The 22,220-nt window shown below is 47.0% G+C and overlaps 1 protein-coding gene across 4 annotated transcripts in view; it reads left to right on the forward strand.

Annotated features, from left to right (window-relative positions):
* The window catches only part of LOC144470868 (uncharacterized), a 144,683-nt gene that overhangs the window by 95,979 nt on the left and 26,484 nt on the right, over positions 1-22,220 (forward strand). For 3 of the 4 annotated variants that reach the window (XM_078182445.1, XM_078182449.1, XM_078182446.1), the window contains one exon: positions 16,575-16,715. In XM_078182445.1, the coding sequence (XP_078038571.1) occupies positions 16,575-16,715 (141 nt within the window). Of the gene's footprint in view, positions 1-5,347; positions 5,900-16,574; positions 16,716-22,220 lie in introns of all 4 variants that reach the window. The other variant, XM_078182447.1, reaches the window with a different exon arrangement.

Raw genomic sequence — 22,220 nt, forward strand, 5'->3', positions numbered from 1 at the left:
GTTGCGCTGCCAGCGGGTTTTTTTTAGTTTATCGGCCGCGTCAAGATTCAAGGCGCGTCGGCCCGCGTGCGTTTGATTGTTCGGCCCCGCGGACAATCATCCTGGGCGCAATATCATCGTCGAATTGTCATCTCTATGGCGGTGAATTACGTGCGCGCGGACCGCTCGCGCCCGAGCGGAATATTAATTCCTCGGGGACCGTGCTCCTTTGTCGGTGCAACGATAGCGTAGAAGAAATTGATTTCTAAATTATTGTGCGATAGATTCGATAGTCGTTGGTTGTTGCTATAATTTGTATGTTAAATAAACAAAAGAACGAAAGGACCCGATATCCTTGTAATGGCGAGAATGTACACTTTGTCATTTTGTTGTGCTACGCAGATATAGTTATGGTAACAGTTTTTTCGTGATATGTTTTTGTTAATAATATTCTAGATAATACATATTATATCCTCAATTTCAAATTATTTTAAACTTGAACTGAACGTAACACACAAAATCGAATCTGATGTTAAATTCTGAACTATTTTCATCTCGAGATTGACATTTGCCGGTTCCAAGCTACATCAATTTCGAAGAGTTTAGAAGAGTTATTTTCGAACGAGTTAAGAAATTTCAGATATCTTTCTCATTACGATATGTCTTTGTCATTATTATTATATTAGGTCCGTTAAAATAGATTTGAATGATCGTTAAGCACCATAAATATAAAATCGATACAACTGTTACTGGAAAGGTTAAAAATATGATATCCACATCACGGTGTGCAACGTTTCTGTTGCGAATCGTAGACGGAGTCTCGTATCTTAACGATCACCGTACGAAAACTCGACTCGGCGGTGTTCCCCCGTTGTCAATGCATACGCGAAGGTTGCGGCAGCATCCGTCGATGAATATTCAAGGAACGTCCTGGAGCGTGCGTCTCTCATCGCCGCGACAATGTGTACAGAGCTTAAGCTCGGTGGCTCGCGTCAAACGGAATAGTCCTCGTCGATCCTAGACAGCGGAGGTGCTCCGAAAACGGAACGCCGGGCCCAACGATGCGTAAATTGACTTCGACGCGATGTCGGGTGGAGGCAGCCGACTCGAAACGATCCGACGTATCGCGCTCCGTTTCATTCTTCGGAGCTTGTTTCGCTCCGCGGTCGGGGATCCTTGTGGAAACAGTTACAAGTAGCGTTGGATCCTAGGAAGGAGGAACGAATCGAACCTCCTCGAGCCCGACGTGCTCCTCGATTTTTCCTCCGGACGCTTCCCGGGGGTTAGAGGTCACGACCTCGCACCGTTTATCGCTGATGCTGGGGCTTCGTCGAAGCTCGAGCTCTTAGATTAGGTTCCTTACAAATGAATCCCGCTGTTGGTACTTGGACAGTTGCCTCTTCTTCGGAGGCACTGCGGTGGCAGTCTGTGTAATTTAGTTTGTTTGCTTATTCTTCGGTGGTCTCTTCGTGCGGGAAGAGCAAACTCTGAACCCGCAGAGTCTCTTTCTCTAGCCTCTCCTAGTCTCCCAACGCTTCTCAGAGGATTCTAAATGGTCGCGTTCCCACCGGCGACTGTGATAAGAAGCGGCAGGGCTAGACGATGAATCATAGAAGTTTATGGGAAGAGTTGCCCACCGACTCATTCAATAACGTGCACGTTGAATACCGGCAGCTATTTATGCAGGTATGTTTGTCGTCTGGTAAACGATAGCGTTTACAATCTTTCGAAATCGCAGATAAAAAGGACAGCTCGTGGGACGTCGCGCGAGTAAGGGTCTACAAGCATCGGCAACGCGTTGCGAAATCCGCATGCTCGATAGCCAATCAGACCCGCATTCCTCTGCACAGCCGTATATTCACCTCTGCACCTGTTAGGTCCATCCTCCTCCTAAGAGTTGCTCGGACATGCTAGTCCCGAATGCTCGCGCATAGACCTACACGCTCGCGTACGAACAGTCGCTCGGTTGCGGCTAAACCGATAAACCTTTAATCGGAACCGTGCGATTCTAATCTGAGGTGACGCAGATCCGACAGATGACGAACCGATCGACTCTTTGCAATCTCGTCGCCGCCATCCGGCTAACAAGATCATCGAAAATTCTGTCGCTCTTAACGGCCGTCCTTTGACGTCGCGGCTGCCTAAAAACGATCCCTGTTTCTCGCAATTATGCGAAGCTTCATTGAATCGTCGCGGCGGCGGGGTCGGAACGAGCTTTCAGCCAACGAAGCTCGCGCACCGGGGCGCCGTGTTTGTTTCGAACGCGGGCCGAGGCTGAACTTTCGGCCGGGTGTGCGCGGTGTCCTTTCAAGCCGCGGGACAGAGAATAACTACGGTGAAAAATTTACGGGCGCATATTCGTCGACGGGGGTCCGGAAACGATATTCGGCAGCCTCCCTCTCGGCGACGACGCTTTTCGCGAACGAGACCCTCGACCCTTCAGCCTCCCACGCTTCATAATTTCATCCCGAATGCTAGGTCGCATCCGTGCGACGATCGCATTTTCTGCTCCTCTCCATTCGACAACGTTCGCTCCGTTGCTCGGTGGTCTCGAATCCCGAAAACATGGCCGAATCATCAAGACGACACGGATTTAATTGATAAGTAATTAACAAATAAGTCACAGACTGATGTTTACGCTGTAATTGTCAGGGAGGTAAATAAATGTGGCCTTTTTCTGCCGCGCTCCACGATAGGGAGCTAATCTAACCGAAGTAATCACCGCTTTTTGACGATTCGTTTTTTCTCGGTCAGCGATTAATTTCATCAAACAATGATAACAATTTTGCGATCATTCCTCATTTGAATCATAGTCGTTAAACAACCAAACAAACTGGGTATTTGTATCGATCGAATGCCGAGCTCTAGCTCTGACCACGTCGACAGAATTTGGGATCATCGCGCGGCGTCGAGATCATCGTTAACGATCCAGACCTCTCGGTGAAAATTAGCGGAAGGCGTTAGCGTCTCTTTTCCCCGGGGTTTTCACTTTAATAGGGTAATTAGTTTCGCTTTCGATTGCGCCGCGTTCTCCTCCTCCGGCTCGATTTGAATTTCAGATCTCCGCTCGAGAGAAGGAGAGAGGGAAACGCGAAAACCGCTGCCGGTCGGTTTTTAATGGGAGAGTCTTAGCGAGCACGTAAGCATCGTTTATTAAGCGAGTGTATCCGAAATCGATAGTGGGGGTCGGGGGTGCTGGTAGTGGCCGTCCACCAGCAGGAGAGGGAACAAACGGAAACGACGGGGACCAGGACGCCGATTAAGCGGACAGGATCCGCGAAGCCTATCAGTTCCGACGTGTTCCTCTAAAAATAAGCGTCGGGAGCCCGCTCGAGGACAAAGCCGAGACACGCGACCCAGAAACACGAGGGTGCTCCACAGTCCGGCGACGAACCGCGAGCCGCCCTTCAGAATCCACTCCGAGTGCCCGTTACCCTAAGTCTCGCAGAATTCCCCGGAAATGTGCGTAGGGAACTGATGAATCCGACTCATTAGGTTGAATACTAGGCCTCTGGCTGCCCAATCGTTGGCCCTTTGACTTAACACGTTCGCTGCATGAGTGGCCGCCACGATTTTCTATTTCACGTCGAGAACATCGAAATAATTTCATGAATATAATTATTTCGAATTGTAACACATAGCATGATATTTTATAGCTTCGTCTTGACAACGCTTTTATCACAATTTATAAGAGGATACATGTATTTAAGACGATAAATACAATAAATATATTGGGTTGGCAACTAAGTAATTGCGGATTTAAAATAAGAAGGAAAATTCAATTCTTTTGCTTAAGAATATAAGTTTATGCAATTAGACAAATCAATTTTGATACTGTATTTCTTTCAAGGCTTCGTTTCAATGTACTGTATATATAATGATGCTTGCTTTTTTGAAAATAATGTTATAAAATATGTCTAAAACGCGCGCCTTGCCCTTCCTTCTTAAAACTGTAAAAAAAACGAAACTAGATAATTAATCGGTGTAATTTTTTTATTAAATTAAAGGTGCAAGTTCAAACAGCAAGGAAACAATATAAAGCAGGTGCTTTAATTCTGCCTTTGTGGAAATAATACAATAAAGTATGTCTAAAATGTGCTCCTTGTCCTTCTATCTTCAAACAGTGATAAAAACGAAACTAAATAACTAATCGTTACAATTTTCTTACTAAATTGAACATGAAAGTCCAGATAGTAAGAAAACAATATACTTCATTACTTTGAACACGTTGATAATACATAAGAATGTGGTAAAACTGTCTATTAACAAAATCCGCAAACACTTTATTGCCAACCCAGTAACTATGCTGGTTGAAACTGGTAGCATAACTCTTATTATCAGGACATTAAGTGATAAATGAAATAACAGACCAAAGTATGCAACGCTTCTTTCAAAATCATAGTATTCACACTTACGGCTTATAAAAGCTAGCCAAATCAAAAAATTGCCGTTACTAAGCACAAAGCGTAAGCGTTTAGACATTGAGTGGGCATTTGAGTATATTCTAATCGATGCAGTACTCGGACGCGCATTGAAAGTTCCGAGTATCAGCGTACGCGATAGATCCATCTTTTCAGAAACTAGTTGCCCAGCTTGTTCCGGCTGCAAATAAATTGCCAGCCGATAAATCTATTTACGCTGTCGGCATTTAGACAATTCTTCGTGGAAAAAAAAGATAAAGGTTTAAGCCTCGACGCTGGAATCGTACGATGACGGATGGTTGCGAATCAATCTCTGTCGCATGGCCCTCGGCCAGCAGGCTAGTTCGCGCAACTACAGACAATAGGTAAAACGTTCCGTCGATTCGACTTCCACGGCATGTAGACGTCGTTAACAAAAGTCGTATTACCTATTCGAGCAAACACGTGGGTTTCTTTGGAATTGAATTTCGCAAAAGCAGAAACACCTCGGAAAGAACTAAGCACAACACTCCCCGGTTCATTGATCAACCAAGATCTAAAGCAGACCGGAGGTTCGGCGATACGAACGGCTTTCAGACGACTGCAAATATGTTTTCACGGTGCCGTAGCGCGTTTATTGAAACTGCAAAGGGGACAACGGGGGTGGCGGGGGGCAAGCGGAATAAAGAACGCAGGTGGTTCGGTCGCGTTTTAATTGGCAGCCGTAATGGAATATAACGCGCTGGACGGATTCTCGAGCGGCGTTCGCCGTGGTTGGTCGGCCGGCATTATTGCAGGCGCGACTCGAATCGTTAATTATCGCCGGCACGGGCTCGGCTAGGCGCGGACCAATTCGATTGGCCATGCTCCCCCGGTTCCCAGAGACGGCTCGCGATCGCCCGTCCGAACACTCCGAACGAGAGAGCCTCTACCTCTGACCGCGGAAACCGCTTCTTCGCTAATTTCAGAGAAGCACCGCTCGCGTCCTATCGCGGCCAGAAAACACTGAATAGAGAGACGACCCCCACCCACCCTCACCCCCACCCCATAAACGTCCTGCGCCCGGAGAAGAAGAGAAGGCAGCGACGAAAAGGAAAAAACTGTGAACGGGAAAACCGCGCTAGAGCGGCAATTAGCGTCCGGCCCGGTGTCGAAAAACGAGGAGCGACAACCGGGAAAGCGCGCCGGTTTCGCGGGTCCTTAATTAATCCGACGGGATTAACGAGCTCGCCGATGGAACCGCGGCGGCACGGCCGCGACTGCCCGCACCGGGAAACGGCCGCGTAGTGGTGTTCCGGCGCGCGATTCCCGCGGACACGGAGGAATCGCGAGATCGGCGCGAGAACGCGAGCGGCACGATGCTGGCCTGCGTCTATCCCGCGGAGAGCTTCAACAAGTCGAAAACTGTGACGGTCAAACTCCGTCACGGCCGGTCCAGGAAGAAGCCGAAGCTGCTCTCGGTCAAGGAGAAGCAGGCGGCCACCAAGCTACCCGAATGCAACCCTAAACTCGGCAACGAGGTAAGACCCTTCAAGACCCTTTTCGCGCCGCGACGCGATGCGAGTGTCGCGATACTTTTCACGCGAGACTTCTATCATTTATCTCGCGCGCGGATACGTGTACGATCGATACCGATCGCTCGAGGAATCTATTCGTTTGATGGATTTCCAACTGACACCGCGTGCCCTGCAATCTAGAATAAGTATTATCTAAAATAACGTATTTATCTAAAATAATTATCCGAATGAACTCAAATAGGTTACTCGAATAACGATTCCGTATTATTCTATTTATTCACAAATTACAAATTATTTCATAATATATCCAAAATTGTCCCATCTATTTATACGAATAAATTATTCACGTAATTCTTTGTCCGAATTATTTTGTTATACGAATAGTGATTATAACATTACGTGAATAATAATGCGAACAATTGTTCACCGATTTTGTGTTTACATAATTTCATAAGAATATATTCATAAATTATAATAGAATTATAAAATTGCCGACACGCGTTCCTGTTGATTGCAATAACAGTATATGTACGAGTTCACGCGGTTCAACGCTCACCTGACGACATTATCCGAAAAATATAGCAGCAACTGAACTGCGCGACGAACACGAAATCGATAGCGCGACGCAAGAATCGCAGGGTCAACGTTTCCATAACGAACGATGCAACATCGGTATTTATCGTACAAGTATCGCGATACATGCATCGCCGCGTGAAAGGGCTCTTATCTTTTTCGGCGAGCCCGTCACCTGCAATCTTCAGCCTCGGCTCGCAAAGCGACGTCGACGCCTGTCGCAACCTCGAGTTTTCCAGGCTGTCACGTGCCTTCGCGCATTAACCGGTCGACCATTTAACCCCGTTCAGTACTATCATTACAATCATCGCGCTGTCTTTACGGTGACTGCGATTTTAACGCATTCGGATCGATCGAAGAAACAAGAAAATGAATGCACATAAGTCCTGTACAATTTTATAGAGCTTACGTAAAATTTTCTACGACTTTATCGAAATCGTATTATCGATCGTGTATATTTCTATAGAATTTATATACAGGGTGTCCCAGTATTTAAGGTTCAAACTTTGTCAGTGTATTCTATGGCACAAAGTAAGAAAAAAATATTATGCAAATATAGGTCATATAGAGCTTTGTTAAAAAGTTATAACAAAAATTTAAAAGAGGAAGGCTAATCAACTTGCTGTTACTTAGATCAACAATATTGTGTTTTTCAGTGTGTTTATGTAAGCTATGTTTAATAACTGAGGTCACTAAACATAAAAAATGAATTTTCACCAGTAATAGGTTCTCCTTAGTGTAAAGGATTCGAAGGGTCGCGGCAGGGTATCGAGGCTGATTTTGGGCGCAGTTTATGATTACGGTGCGGACGTGACTACCAAGCTATTTTTGAGATTTAGCGAAACTTTTTGTTTCAATGTGATTTGTCAGATTTAGTATTTTAGCTAAAGGTCCCAATAGTCGTTGACGTACCGTAAAACCAAGTCAAGTGCGGACTGTTAAGGGTCTTAGGTAAGCAACGAATTTTTGTTGTAACTTCTTAATAAAGTTCTATATGGCCTATGTTTGCATAACATGTTTTTCTTACTTTGTGCCGTAGAATACACTGACAAAGTTTGAACCTTAAAAACTGCGACACCCTGTGTGTCTGCGGGATTACGAGATTAATTTTTAAAATGGTTACAGAGCGACGAAGAGAAGAGATATTATTTTGTTAGCAAAAGCATGAAATTTCAGTTAAAAGCGATACCGTGATGTTGTTAAACGCGCGACCTAAACTGCTTCGAGTTTTCGAAATTTTCGGGAATCCCGATATTTCGGATCCCCCAAATAACTTTCGGAACCCGACCCGAATTCGAGCAAAATTCCGAACCCGAACCGGAAATATCGGTAACCCGCTTGACGAATAATATTCGGAGTCCGCTCAAAGGTGCACCGAAATCATTTGCGCGGCGCGCAGCTAATGTATCTCTCGGTTCGCGTGCCAAGAAACGGTACAAAGTTGCACGCGCTCGGAGGATCCGACTGCGCGTAACGAGGTTAAGGCGAAGAACGCCGCTCATTCCGGAAATATTAATGCTAACAGAACCGTTAATAGATGATAAATAATACGCCGGCGGTGATCGCCCGTCGAGATATTTAATCAGCGAAGTGGATGTGTGCCGAATGGAGTTCGAGCGCGAGCGGCGCTAAGACGATTTAAAATAGGATTATAGTCGCGGGATCTATTCAATCGGGACTGGGATAGGATTACGGTCGTGAACGGTCCTATCCAGTCGGATAATCCATATTGTCGAAGCTCCGGGAGACTGTTCGTTACGAGCCACAGCTCGTTATCGTGCGTCGCTAGTGTCTGTGTTGTTTTTATCTTGCACGAACGTAGGTATTCATTTTTCACCGTCCAGAGACGAGGCTGGAATACGGCACAGTATCTAAAACCTAATACAATCCATCGCATTAATCTGCGCTCGTAAACTTAAAGGTTGGTTGCCGAACTACGATATAAAAAGATCGCAATTAAATCAACTAAATCGACGAAAATCAAAATTGCAAAGTTGAAATCGATGGCGGTCGTCACTCCTTTCATTCTTTCAGACGCTAATGACGTTCAATTTATATCAATATGAAACTGAATTTTTAGAGGTAGATCAATGATTATGGCGTCCAAATATAATCCACGTGGCAGACAACGGATTAACAAGAACAGCCGTTGGGCTCGAACAATGATTAGATTTCTTCAATAACTTTCTGTTTAGCTTTAACGAATCGGTGTCAATGTTTAATCGATAATGGGTTCGATGTTTAACGAGTAGACAGACTATATCGTCATATACGTGGATGGATCGAAATCCAGCTGCAAAAGGATAAGAAATGGATAACTGCAAATGTGTTTAAGGTCTGCGTGGATCGAATATTATCGAACGAAACTTCGGTTCGGGACTTGTAGCGGAGATGGGGCTATACTTTTATTTAGTAACAGGTCCTTCGAGTTCTCAGGCACGCTATTAATAGCCAAGTTTGCCGGAGATGATGGACAGCATATTGATCTTTCCGATTTCGGGTCGGGTCACAGGCGGATCCTGTGATCGCCCATCAACGGGAGCTCCGGAATCCCGTCGGAGATCCTGTGCAAACCCTTCTGGTCACATCGCGCAAACACCGGTCAAATAAATTGTTAAACAAACAATAAATTTGCAAAGATCGTTCGAAATATTCGCGACGGCGGAGCCGCGTGCAGCGCCCGCGAGTTTGCAAATCGAGTCTCGTCGCAGAACGAGTATCGTTCGGATTTGCCGGAATTTGAAACGGCGAAGGAAGCGTTAAGTGATTCCCACGCCGCAGTTTTAGTCTCATTAACTGTGCTCCTTTGATTTCGCGGGAGTTTCGCGGAACTCTGGTTTCGGCGGTGGACGCGTTAGAGGACCGATCCCGAAATATGTACGCGGTGCTTTGTACATCGACGCGGCATTGATTAAACCGCGAGTAGGCGAGCCGTGAAAAACTGGGGTCGTTTTCAAAAAGGAAAATAGGAAAATGGCAGTCGGCGGGCGATTACGTTCCGCGGTGAAACGCAGACCGTTTGCAAAAGCGTTTGCTCGAAATAATCGACGCGTGTGCGAGGCTCGATGGACACGACGTCGATTCACGGCAGCTTTAACTACGAATTGGAAAATTTCACGGTTTCTCTTTTCGATCGCGCCGGTAACGGCGGGGTCGACGCGCGCGCGAATCACGTTTTTCGCGTTTACCACGGCGTTCTTGTCGGTGACAAAGGTGGCATAATTCTGGCCGAGATCCAGGCGAGGTAATTCCGTCGCGGTAATTAAGGGTATTCGTCGGAGAAGGATGGTTTCTCCGGGAAATTTCATCGAATTAATCCCGAAGAGGCGAGCCCGGCTTCGGCGACGTCTTACAAAGTTATTGCGTGGCGCTTTAACCCTTAACTGGCACGTTGATTTTCTGAAAAATAACTGCTGCGTCGGCATCATTGAATAAAAGGGGACCATCCATTCAGTTTTACATTATGGTAGAACCTCGATTACCCGTTCACCATCTGAGGTAGCCTCGCGTTAAACAGCTACTGTAAATACAAGACTTGATGGATTGCGATCGCAATTACCGTCACAAATTGAAAAACGAAAACATTTTTCTATTTCTTTAATTGATGTAAGGTAGTGAGGCTATGATATGACCAATTGCTGTGTCTTGGGTGTTTCCGGTCGTAATTAACTTTGTATTTATTAAATAAGCCTTCCCAATTTTATTACTTTAAAATAAACAAAATAAAAGAACAAAATTCGGTAAATAAATAGGGTAAAAGAATAAATGTATTCAAAAATAAAAGAAAGTAAAAGAATACAAGAATTGAATATGTCTTTCTCGATAAATATAGAGTTAATTCAATGCCAGTGTATGAAATAGTAAAATCACGAGAAATTAAATTTCTAGCACAAAATAGAATTAAAATACAGCATTAGGATGATTCACTGGCTAAGTGGCCTTAACTATGATTTACTCGGCGAGCTATGACTTGTCCTCCGCGCATCGCATTATCTGGAATAAATAATGAGCCTCCGACTTCTACCTACTCGGTGCAAGTTTAGAGACTCCGAGGACGCCGAATCTAGGAGCGTCTCGTGTATTCACCAGTTGGACTGTCCTTTTTTTCAGAATAATTAGCAGGAATCGTGCATTTGCGGTCGTTTATATGTATAATAACTACTCTAATCTCACGGCTGGAAATACGCACTCGTCGTCCTCTAATTACCACGGTTCGCCGCAACAAAGTTTCCCGCCTCAGGGCGGACAGATATTGCAGACGCGGGACGAGAGCGTTCGGACTTGTTTCGAATTTTCCGCATAAATTTCGCAGTGTATTCGGTCAACGGATCGTATTACATTCAACACAGATATCGCGGAACGGTGGTTGGGTGCTCGATGTTTAGCCAACGCGCGAGCCTCTTCACCCGCGAAGTAGAACAACTTTGGAACTTCGAATATCGATTCGGCTCGACGAGCATCGTAAATAGCATCATTTTTAATTGCCCTGTCCGATCGCGTTTACAAATTTATGTACCCCCTCCTACTGACACATATTTTCGTTACATTATTAGACCGCGGAGTTAACTAGAAATACCAGTATTTTTTTAGAGCGAACCTAATGCAACGGAGTCCCGGTTCAACAGAATAGTATAAAACAGAACAGTTACTTAATTAAAGTGCAAGATATAATCTTCACTAATTTGTACCATAGATGGTGTATATTGAGCATCGTATAACGAAATAAGTAGGCTTTGTTTTAATGCGACAAAACAATATGCAATACATTTCAATTTAACAGCGTGCCTACTATCCAGAAGCGACTAACGTGTGTGACGAGGGTGAATGCATCTCGAAAATATCAAAGTAAATAACTTAAGATCTGTCATTTTGACCAACACGGTGGGTTAGTGTTAAAACAAAAGGAGACCGTATGTTCACTTTGTGCGCAGAATAAATTTTTAGTACTGTATTTAAGTTTTAAGGATTTACGTCAGGTACATCGATCTATTTACGTACGCAACGTAATTATTCTATTATACAAATGAAATTACACGCGGAACGATAGAAAACTTTTCTCGCAGACCGGTAGCCTATAAATCGGCTTTTTACCTCGACCGGCAGCCTGTGAAACGTTCGCCACGACAACCAATAATTTGCTATCTCTTATTGAGATACTATTGTATGATTTTTAAAATATTAGATACCTATCACGATGAATAAAATAAATATTGTCTGATGCTAATGCTATGAAAACATGAAAATGTTTACCGTGACTGAATGACCGATCAGTAAAGTGTTAACAGTAAAACACGAGTGTAACTACAAACAGACACCAATGTTGGATAAATTTGTGAAAACCGCCGCACCAAGTCGGCAGAATCGAAGCGACGACAAGGATTCGCCGAGAATGCAATACAGGAACGTCGCTGAGAGCAGCCGAAATTCGCGTTCCGGCTCGAGAGTTATGAGAACGGCGTCGTCCCCGAAGAGGCGGGCCACGGTAGAATTATCTGCGAGTCGAAATTCGTGGAGCGGAATTTTTTCCGCGAGGAAATACCTCGGGGAACCGGCGACGTTTCACGAGTTGCACGGCGGCGTGCCGAGTTAAATATCGGTTTGTGTCGCGACGTCGAGCAAACCGCCGGTTTACGTGGCCCCGCGGCTCTCGCCTCTCGCCTCCACCTAATTTTCGAGGCGACTGCCTTCGAATGTGTTTCCCTTGTCCTCTGCGGCCGCAATCTCGCCGCCTCCAATCTCCCGAGAAGCCTGAAACATCAGCGGACGTCGTGGCCGTCGTCGTCGTCGTCGTCGTCGTCGTCGCCGTCGCCGTCGTCGCCTCGGAAGGACCTGCTGACGTATAAAAATGCGATATTTCCTGGCCGAGAAATTATTCGCTGCGAAGCGTAACGAGCTCGAAGAGATTTAGAGCGAGCGTGAAAAAAAAGCGGAGATAAAGAGGAGACGGAGGGCGGGTCGGCGGTGGGGCCGCGTCGCAGAATCATCCGCCGCGATGTCGAACGAAAACATAAAAGGTCTTTTGTCTCGCGTAAGCGCGCGACTTTTTTTTCTCTCGCCAACCATCCCCGGGGGTTGAATTTGTTCGGGAAAGGATTTAATATAAGTTCCCGACGTAACAACGGCCCGACCGGTGTGCATATTTTCTTCTCAAGAGAATCAATTCAGCACCGAATCGAGCGTGAAACGGTCTTCTCGCCGTTCCCCTGCCTCCCCGAGGATATCCCCCATTGAAATTCATCTTGAAAGAAGCATTATTTCAGCGCGCCGCGCCGACCAAGAAGAATGTATTTAACGCGAGTCCTTCGGTCGGAGCGGAAGTGCCGAGATTCTGCGGTGAATAAATCTCCGCCCGTCAACGGCGGAAGGTTGCGTTAATAAAGATAACGAAGTACGGAATGTCATTCCCCCGATCTCTCTCCTTTTACGGTGGCCGTAAAACCAGAATCGCCTCGATGATCCCGTGAATATTGATTCCGAGGCCGCCTCCAAGTTCACGAACGCCGCTCCGCGAACATCCCCATAAATAGAACCAATCTCAAGGCGAGCCTCGGACTTTCTCGATCTTCGCTCGATAGATCTCGCGTATTTCGCGATCAGCCATCGCGTTATCATCGAACGCTGCGTATATAGTTTTCAATTTCATTAATTTAATATTGCGCTGAAAGCTGCAACAACGACGACACTTGCAGCGATATAAGATGTCGCGTAACTATTCGATTGATGCGATCGGCTCGAAGCGTTAACCGTATCGTTGTCGCGGGAACGTTTCGCAACAGATCGCGTCAGCCAACGAAATGCTGCAAACTGTCGAACACTTTCCCAGCGGGGTTAGCTATCGGTTTCTCGACGATTATTGGAGACCGAGAGTCAATTAATATCTCGGTCTTGGACAGAAGCCGTCGAATCGCATACAACCTACTACTCGGTTGGTTCTCATTTTCAGGATATCCGTCTGCGCGTCGCGCTTCCAAATGTGCTAAAAGCCGGCGAATTTTCCTTGAGAATTCGAAATTTCGGGATTCGCGACGTGCGACACTCGAAACTGCTGCCTTGGGGAAGCCCCAGGATTAATTTCCGGCGACCAGTGGAACGATAAGCTCGACCCTGCGAGCGAGTTTCGACCGGAACGACCGAAATGAACCAGGCATTGCCGCAGATTGCTCGGCGGGTCGCTATACTAGCTCCTATGAACTCGAGGGCCACGAGGCCACGCCTCCAGGGCTTACCACGCCTACTACATGCAAAGAGGAACCCAAGATACGCAGAATTGTTCGCTCTTTTTACGGATGAGGTTATTCCGGTGTAGCCGGCATTTCGACTCTGAAAAATCGCGAGCCAAGAAGCTACGCACAATGTTGACGAATAGATGAAAATCCAATTCCGTTTGAGCTCTCGAGAACTTTCAAACGTTGGACGCGTCTGTTTCTCCGATTTAATTCCACATCGTTGCCCTCGGTGGCAACAGTTCCCCCTTCCGGCTCCTTGCTCGAGTCTAGAACAGAGGAACGCCTCTTTTTATACGGTATCGCGGCAAGCGTTCCACGTTCGTAGCCGATTTATCGGACAGGGATTTTATTTGCCGGGAACGCGAGCTCGGTTCGTTAAGAAGTACGCGTAGGAGAGATTGAAATTTTAATGGAGTCCGGTGCGCGCCGAATCCAATTCCTCCGATCGGTGGCCGTTCGTCCGGAGAACGTTTAATTACGAAATTGTATCCCGCTCACGAGGAAACCGTGCGGTTGGGCACGGTCGCCGTAAAACTTTAATCAATCCCAATGAAACTTTGATACCGAACTGATCCTTTAGCCAGAGAAGAGTTCCCCCGTACTTCTTTCGCCGCGGATCAAGCAAAACAACCCGCGAACGGGGCGGCATGCGGCGGAGGTTAGCATTACGCGGCAAGTATCTCCGAGATTGATTATCCGTCGGCTGATCGCCGGGATCGAGCGGATGCGCAACGAGGCCTCGCGACCAGGGATACCAATTACAGAAAAACCCGGCGAGCCGGCCCTGGAATCGTTTACGACCGCTTCCGAGGTATCTTGCTGATTAGATTATAGCTGGATTAGGATTAAACGACGCCAGCTGAAGCGCTTATGAATTCCCAAAACAACCGCGACTCATACATTTCGCTCGCATGTTTCTTTTCCCCGCGCGCGGAACATAATTCCAATGATTAACTGAACCGGTCATCATGGGCAAGCGTATTCAAGGAGTCGAGGACTATAAGTGCTCTGGAACGGGAAAAGCCACTTCGTTTCCCAGCGTGTCCAATTGCCAAGTGCCTTCGAAATTTCCCTCTCAGTTTCTCCCACCGAGTCGTCAGCATAAGGGTCGTTGTTTCGCTTCGATCCGACCCGATCCGACGAACCATCGCGTCCAGATTTTACAGACACTCTGATTAAAATAATGGAATTTCGGAGAACCGAAAGTTGTTTCTCGTGCTTCGATGAGCGGACAAAGGGAACGTTTTTCCGGATGGAAATAGAAAAGGTGGAGGAGAATCGACGAGGAGAGTTCGCGAGCATTCGTCGCGGAGCGGGTTTTCGTTGACGTACGAAGGTTACCGGGAGTCCTTGTCGCTGTGGAATTCGAAGGGCCAGGTCGGCCTTGGGACTCTACTTGGTATCGGCGGCCGGTCCTCTCCAGATGGTGCACGAGGTCAAGCAAAAAGAACTGCGAGCGCCGCGGAGAGTCCGGACCTACCACCGCACGGACCGCCTCGCTGTTTCTTTTCTGCGGCATTACGCCTCCGCCGCTCTCGGCCCATTCCGTTTTTCCATTTATTCCTGCCGGCGAGTCGCGAAATCGCGTAAACCGTTCTCTCCCCGCTGCTCTCTGCTCTCCTTCTCCGTCTCTCTCTTTCGTCCCTCTCGTTCGCCCGACTCCCCTCCGCCGCGCGTTGCGAAATGGCAGGCTGACATTTCGAACGCTCGCGCGACATCGGCCGAACCGCGCCGCCGCTTCATTGTGTAACCCCGATTATCCGGACGGACTTCATTGTCGAGGAGGAATCCGCGCGTGGGACGCGCTCGCGGTTGCCTAGCTCGTTCCGACCCGCGACATTTCGTCCAAACGGCACGAGCTTTCGAACCGAGATTCTATTAGCTCCTCCGTTTCCTCCGGCGCATGGCCCGTTTACAACGCGCGACAAGCTTTTACCGAGGAACACCGGACTCGCGAAACAACCGACGACTCCGCAGAAACTTTTCCACTCTTTCGCCGAAGAAAAGCTTCTTCCCGGAGAACGTTTACAAACTTGCCGAGAGGTCGACCGGGAGAACCTCTTGGCTTCTCGACCTGTGTCCTTGTTCGCGGAACCTTTCGAAACTCCGACACAATCCGAAACAGAAGCCGGAAAGCCGATGGAAACGGAATCGAAGCTCTTTTGTTAAGCCTCGAAAACAAGAACTTGTTTCCAACTTGTAGATTCTGCGAAATGTTCTTCATTTGATCGGAAAGCATTTTCTTATCGAATACACCACGATGATTGTTCTTCTGGTTACCGTCGAAGTCGAGGGCCAGAGAACTACGCCTACCGAGATCAGACCACGCCTCCTTTGCTCAGTGAGATCAAGATAGATTTCTCCTCTATCGCTATTCATTTGCTATATCCCTTACCCTAAGCCTCGATAGGTCTACCGAAGACATTTTTGGCCACGAAGCTACGCTTCGAAAATGTTGCCGCAACAAATAACTCTTATACAATACTTGAACTCTGTTATCATTAACCCAGGATCAGGCATGTCAGTTTAAGTTACATGAAACGGCGGGTAGGGTGCGTGACGACCCTAAACACGCGTAAAAATCAATAGAATACGAAATCACGGTACTGCGACTGTTAATTAAAAACTATTAATTAAAATATTCCGCTAAAAAATTGAGAAACGTCAATTATAAAACAAACAGCTGGGATTTTGTACAGCTCGTGCGACCGTGCTGGGGTTAAATAGAAACTCGTCTACAATACCGGAACAGTTTTCGACGAATGTGCAAAGCGTGCTACCGCTTCGTTACAGGAATCCATAGAGTATCAGTAGAGCAATAGCTTTAGTCGTAAGCATTCGCTAGTGGGTTACCCGATGAACTCTTGATTCTGTTTCAGTTACCAGTGGGCGGGGGTGGTGCTGTGCTGGTGCTCAGCGAACTTGAAAGCATGGCGGCCAGGCAACAGCGGGAAATTGCCCAGCAGAGACGGCTCCTGGAGCAGAGAGAGGCCCGTCTAGCCGTGCTTCGAGGCGCACAGGTGAGAGATGAGATCCTCTTTCCTTCGACCAGCTTCCCCGACCGAACGCGGAAATCGTTCTGGAAATTGCTCGACAAAGCCGCGGTAATGTCCCTCGCTCTTGTACCCGATGCGTTCCACTTCCGTCTGGCGACGAAGTCGGCTTCCGCAGCCGATCCCGGCTAGCCCAGACGCGCCTTTCTATAGCGAACTTCTCCTTCGCGACCTCACCCCCCCCCCCCCCCCCCGTTATCCCCGGGTCGATTTATCGCCGAGTTTCGCGAAACGCTGGGTCCCGGATGTCCTGGAGCGCCGTGTTAAATGGATATACGGTAACGAACAACCGAAGGGCTGTAAAGGGACGCGGGAAACTGCCGTTGGATACCTTCCAGCTATAGTTACAGGTGTCTCCTCTGGAGAACAATGATTCGAATGGCTAGGATCGTCTGCGCGACAATGGAGCGTGAAAACGACACGAGGCTACTGATACACTGACAAATACTATTGTTGTTCATTCCCCGAAGTGCTCGGGAAACTCGGGTTGCTATAACGCAGTCAGCTATCTTAGAAATTTCTAAGGCAATTGCTTAGCCTTCGCGGTTGAATTTTCAGTCGATGAATTCTCCTCGAATTTGAGAAACTGTTGTTCGCTACTGCTGTTGTCGGAAATTACTTTGAAGCGACTTGTTCGAGTGGTACATTAGATATTAGTATTCCTTTACGCAGAGTTTCCTCGTGTTGATCTTTTCTGCCGAATCGACATGCACTCGAATAAGGACAATCGAATAGTTCGGTATTCGCGAATGCACAAACAGATTGGTTTAATCTTGAACCAGTTTGCAAGATACGTACAGCCGATCCTCTTATAATGCGATACTTTGGGAACACGGTTTCGACGGACACGCTGCAAAAATTGCGGCAGTCCTTTTACAAAACGGCCTTCTTTTGTACATAGTATACTGTACTACAGTTATAACAACGTGTAGCTTGTACATAATTCAGAAACTAATTCAGCAAACGATTGATTGCTCGCGAATTTAATTTAATATAACAATATAATCGTTAATTAAAAGAATATTTTATTGGTTTAATTTTCGTATTTCAGTTTTACAAAAATATTCAACGTCCGTGTCTGTTGTATGAAATCGTTAAAAATACTTTTAGTGAACTTTCGAATCTTTACCGTTCGGAAATTTCTCTAAATATTTGACAAAGCACTCGAACATGAAAGAACGTGGTTTCGATACAACGCAGAACGAATCTGTCATGTTGGAAGAAGGTCGACTGTATTTCCTTGATAGCTGGAGAAGTCGGTCCGCGGGATTGCCATCCTATAGAGGAAAAGCGAACGAAACGAATACGTTACAAAAGGAAATATCATAGCGTCCTGGCCCCATGCAAAAATGAACCACCGCGAGTTTGTTGGTCCGCGACTGAATCGGACGAGAACACCAGCTGACGTATCGACTCGACATTTTCCATGTATCCGTGCAATGGATCGGATTAGCATACACCCCGCTAGCAGGCATCCCGAATTTCAACCGTGTTCCCGGGAGAGACACGCGGCCCGTCTCGGCTCACTAAAAACCAGAAGGCGTGCCCGATCCGAACGAGGACACGAGGCTATTAAATAAGTAAATCAAGTCCGTGTATCGAACGACCGTTCTCCTTGGTCGCGGACGTCATAAAGCTCCGGCAAACTAGAGTTTCAGAAATCCAATTTGACTGCCGGCGCACTGGTCGCGGGCCGGGGGATAACAATACGTCAAACGATTGCTACGAATCGGGGGGGGCTCTATGGTCGATCAAAATCACAGTGCCCGGGCAAACGAAGACAGCGAACTGGACCGTAAAGACATCACCGCGAACGTAAAGCTCGGAAACACACGACCCTTCGCTTTCCATCGGGCATATTGTTCCGCGAGCCATGCATAGCGCGGAGACTCGGGGACTTCCGTCCGCCGGGAATCAGAAAGGCCGCGGCATGAATAATTCAATGTAATGATAGATTCGCGGACAGTTTATGCCTATTATCGGCGGGATCACCGTCGGATCACTCCGCGGAGGATCTTTGTTCGCGATCGTAATGGCCACCCACCGGCATCGGGCTCTCCGCGGGCCAATTTAGACCGAAGTCCCCGGGGGGACTCGTTCGTGACCAGGTCCGCGAGCGAAGCTAAGCCCCGAGCGGAATTTATCGAGCGGCGTAATACATACAGCGTAAACGTTGCAACGAGTCTCGCGGCCGGCGAATATTTCGCGCGGAGGCGCGCGTTTAGCTCGCTTAATCTTGAGTTACGAGTTTAAGCTCGTCGCGGAGAGACTCCTACGACCGTGCTGACTCGCGTCGCGCGACCAAATCTGCTTAGAAAACGATTTATCACGGGCCATCGCGGCGAACCGGTCGTCCCCGATTTTTCCTCGACTTACCACTTAGTCGGCGCACAACTTCATTTCCGCGCCCGTAGTCCACTGAAATTAGCGTCTCTAGGAAACGCGTTCGGCTCCCGCGTGAAAGATCGAGCTACGCGATCCGTTCGCCACAGAAACGAAAAAATTCGACGAGGCTGGCTCGCCGACCGTTAGGTTGACCTTGCAAACGATGGCCTTGACATGAAACGGAGAACCAGCCGGGCCATCTTCTACGCAGGAAACGCGATAGATCGATAGAGCGTGGCGATTACGTCGCGAAACGACACGCGGAATGGTTACCCGGTTCCAATGCCCGAGAGTTCGCTCCCAGCGAGACCTAGTTTCGCCTGGAATCGTCCTTCGCCCTTTTAGAATCGCTCCGCTCATTTCAACCGGTTTCATCGTGCGAAAATCTTGGAAGTATATCCCCGCAGAATCCAGAATCGAGGATCGACGTTATCGGAGCAGCCGCTTTAGTCTGTTCAAGTACCATTTTATGCGGCTGGATGGAGTCTGCTTCGAGATCTGAACGCGGTTACGGGTTCTCTACATGAGTCTAACGAGGTGCTGGAATCCTCGTAACGATGCGTCTTCTCGCGTGGAAAGGATGCGATCTTTGTCAGTTTTATTTTCTCAAGAACTCGTCAACTTGTCGGAATGCAACTTTTCTCGTCCGAAGGAGTACGTTTTCTACAGTAATTGTCACAATTTCGTCACAAATATCGGCGGCAGTCGTCAACGATGTCGCTGCTCCGTTGCTAGTCTGTTTATATTTGACAATCGAATAATTCAACAATCGCGAGAAATGCGAAAACGCGGGACATTATCTGATCTTTGGACGCTCCGCTTTTCGAATCATCGATTTGCAACGGCTATTTTCAGTTGAAGTACCAATTGTCCTTAATAAAAGCGACCGGGCCGGATTTTTCTCGAGAGAGAGAGAGACACGTGTGTTCGGCGCTCAACGATCTTCTGGAGGGCCGATAGGTAAAGAGTCACTCTCTTCTTCGGCGATAATAAGCAGATTAAACGAGACTGGAGGATATCTGCCGGCTGCATCGACCTGCCTCTCGGCCAGTAATCTCACGCGCGCACCGATACAGCACGCTGATCGCGTTAGTAGCGGAGCACGGTGTATAATATAGGTGCGCACGCTCCTCTGAATTTCGTGAAAAATTTGTATGCAACAAACGAGGTAGATCGCTACCTATATAGAAGCTAAAATCGTGGACGAAATATAGGAGTAAACCTGAGATCCAATATATTATTTAATGCTATCATTTGGTAGCCACGAATTCGTTGAGCGCATTTAAACGCTAAAAGTGAAGATATAAAAATAGTAATTCCTGTTACTTAAAAATTCCTTTTTACAACCTGACACTGACATAATTTGACATAATCTAACGTAATCCCATTTTACGGCAACAAACAATAAAAATAAAAATTGTCTGCAGTAGCAGTATAATGACTTTAATGAATTGCATGTATTAACAAGCATCTTTAAATTGTTGCCTAGTTATTACCCTTATACGATATGCATGAGATTGGGCAACGGCCCAGATTAAATGGCTTCGATCGATGCTGAACGATGCCGTTGAAAGCTCGCTGACTAATTTCGGATAAGTCCCCGGTAACAACTCCCAATTAAGAGAACCAGCTATGAAATTTCCTATGAAAATGGCGACGATATTGGCGACGGAACCGGCGACAAAGTTAGCGTGCGCCGGGTCACGAAGCTTTTTCATTTCCTCGGCGAGACCGCGAACGATTCGAAGTAATAGGCGGTCCCTTGACAGGACTCGGCCGGGATTTCCGAGGACCTGAAAGCCCTAATCCAGCGCGGGGCTCTATCCGTGGAACGGGCGTGCGAGCTCAATACCGCCGAAGATTGAGAGTTTTCATTCGGATCTTCCCTGGCTGATCTTCCATCCGCCTCGTTCCGGCTTTCGCCTAAGCCCGCGCGCGCGGACTTTTTAACTGCCGACAATGTACACCGTGAAAACGGAAGGAGATCTTATTTCCGGCGATGAAAAGGCTCTCTTTGTAATTTCGACGGTTCCGGATTACCGCGTTGGCCCACGCGAAGCTGAAAACTGTCCCTCGGCAAGACGCACAAGGGAGAAACTAATCGACCGAGGAGACGTCCTTCCGGACTCGAAAGAGACTATTCACGGCCGTTACTCCATTAGCGAATGAACCGCTCGATTGTTTTCTGTTTCTCTTTTCCTGTTCCCGCCACTTTCATCCCCGACGCTGCAACCATGCCCGATTCGTATCGCCGCCACGCGATATTTTTATAGAAAGTTCCTAGCAAGGAATTCGAGATCGAATCTAATACAGTTTCGCTTTTGTTCGATTCCGCGAGCGTTTTCGAGAGAACGACCTCTCCGAGTTCCGATCGCTTTCGATTAGTATTCTCGAATTTTTGCAGCGTACGAGCAGGGCTTTGTTAATAATTCTCTGTTCAGAGGGGACACGTAGGGTTAAGCAAACGGTCACGATTTTGTAGGACTCCTACAGCTGAAACTCGGTCCGCCGAATGCTTCCTCAAAGGCTCTTGATGTATGCTAATACGCAAAAGCGGCTGAGGAATAACAAATTAACTTTCTCATCGTGGGCGTTCCTCTACAAATACTCTTTTCTGACGGGCGTTATAACTTGTAACTTTTTAAGATCCCAGCTCGCGGAGAATTCTCGCAAGGTCGAGAGAGATTCTAACGAAACTGTGATCCGCGCTTCGAAAAATTGCCGATACTTCAATGCGATTGCGTTAATCGTTAGGAATTGGACAAAGGTACAAAAAAAAAGGTGACTCTTGGAGCACCAAGCACAGCTCTTTCTGTTCCTTGCGAACAAAAGTCATATATTTATTTAGAATTTACAATTTTTTATTATAGTAAATGTCTACTGGAATGAATTTATTCCACGTAGTCTCCAGAAATATAACACTACAATTTCAATAATCGTAAATTAAACAATTTAGTACACGTGATTGCACCAGGGTCCGTAAACCTAGCCTTAAAATTTGAGATTAATTAGTCTCTTTCAAGAAATGGATATGTATAAAATTGTTTAGTAAACAAAAAATTAAATTTTATCAATTCATTAATTAGG

This window comes from Augochlora pura, chromosome 6, assembly GCF_028453695.1.
Source record: "Augochlora pura isolate Apur16 chromosome 6, APUR_v2.2.1, whole genome shotgun sequence".
NCBI lineage: Eukaryota > Metazoa > Arthropoda > Insecta > Hymenoptera > Halictidae > Augochlora > Augochlora pura.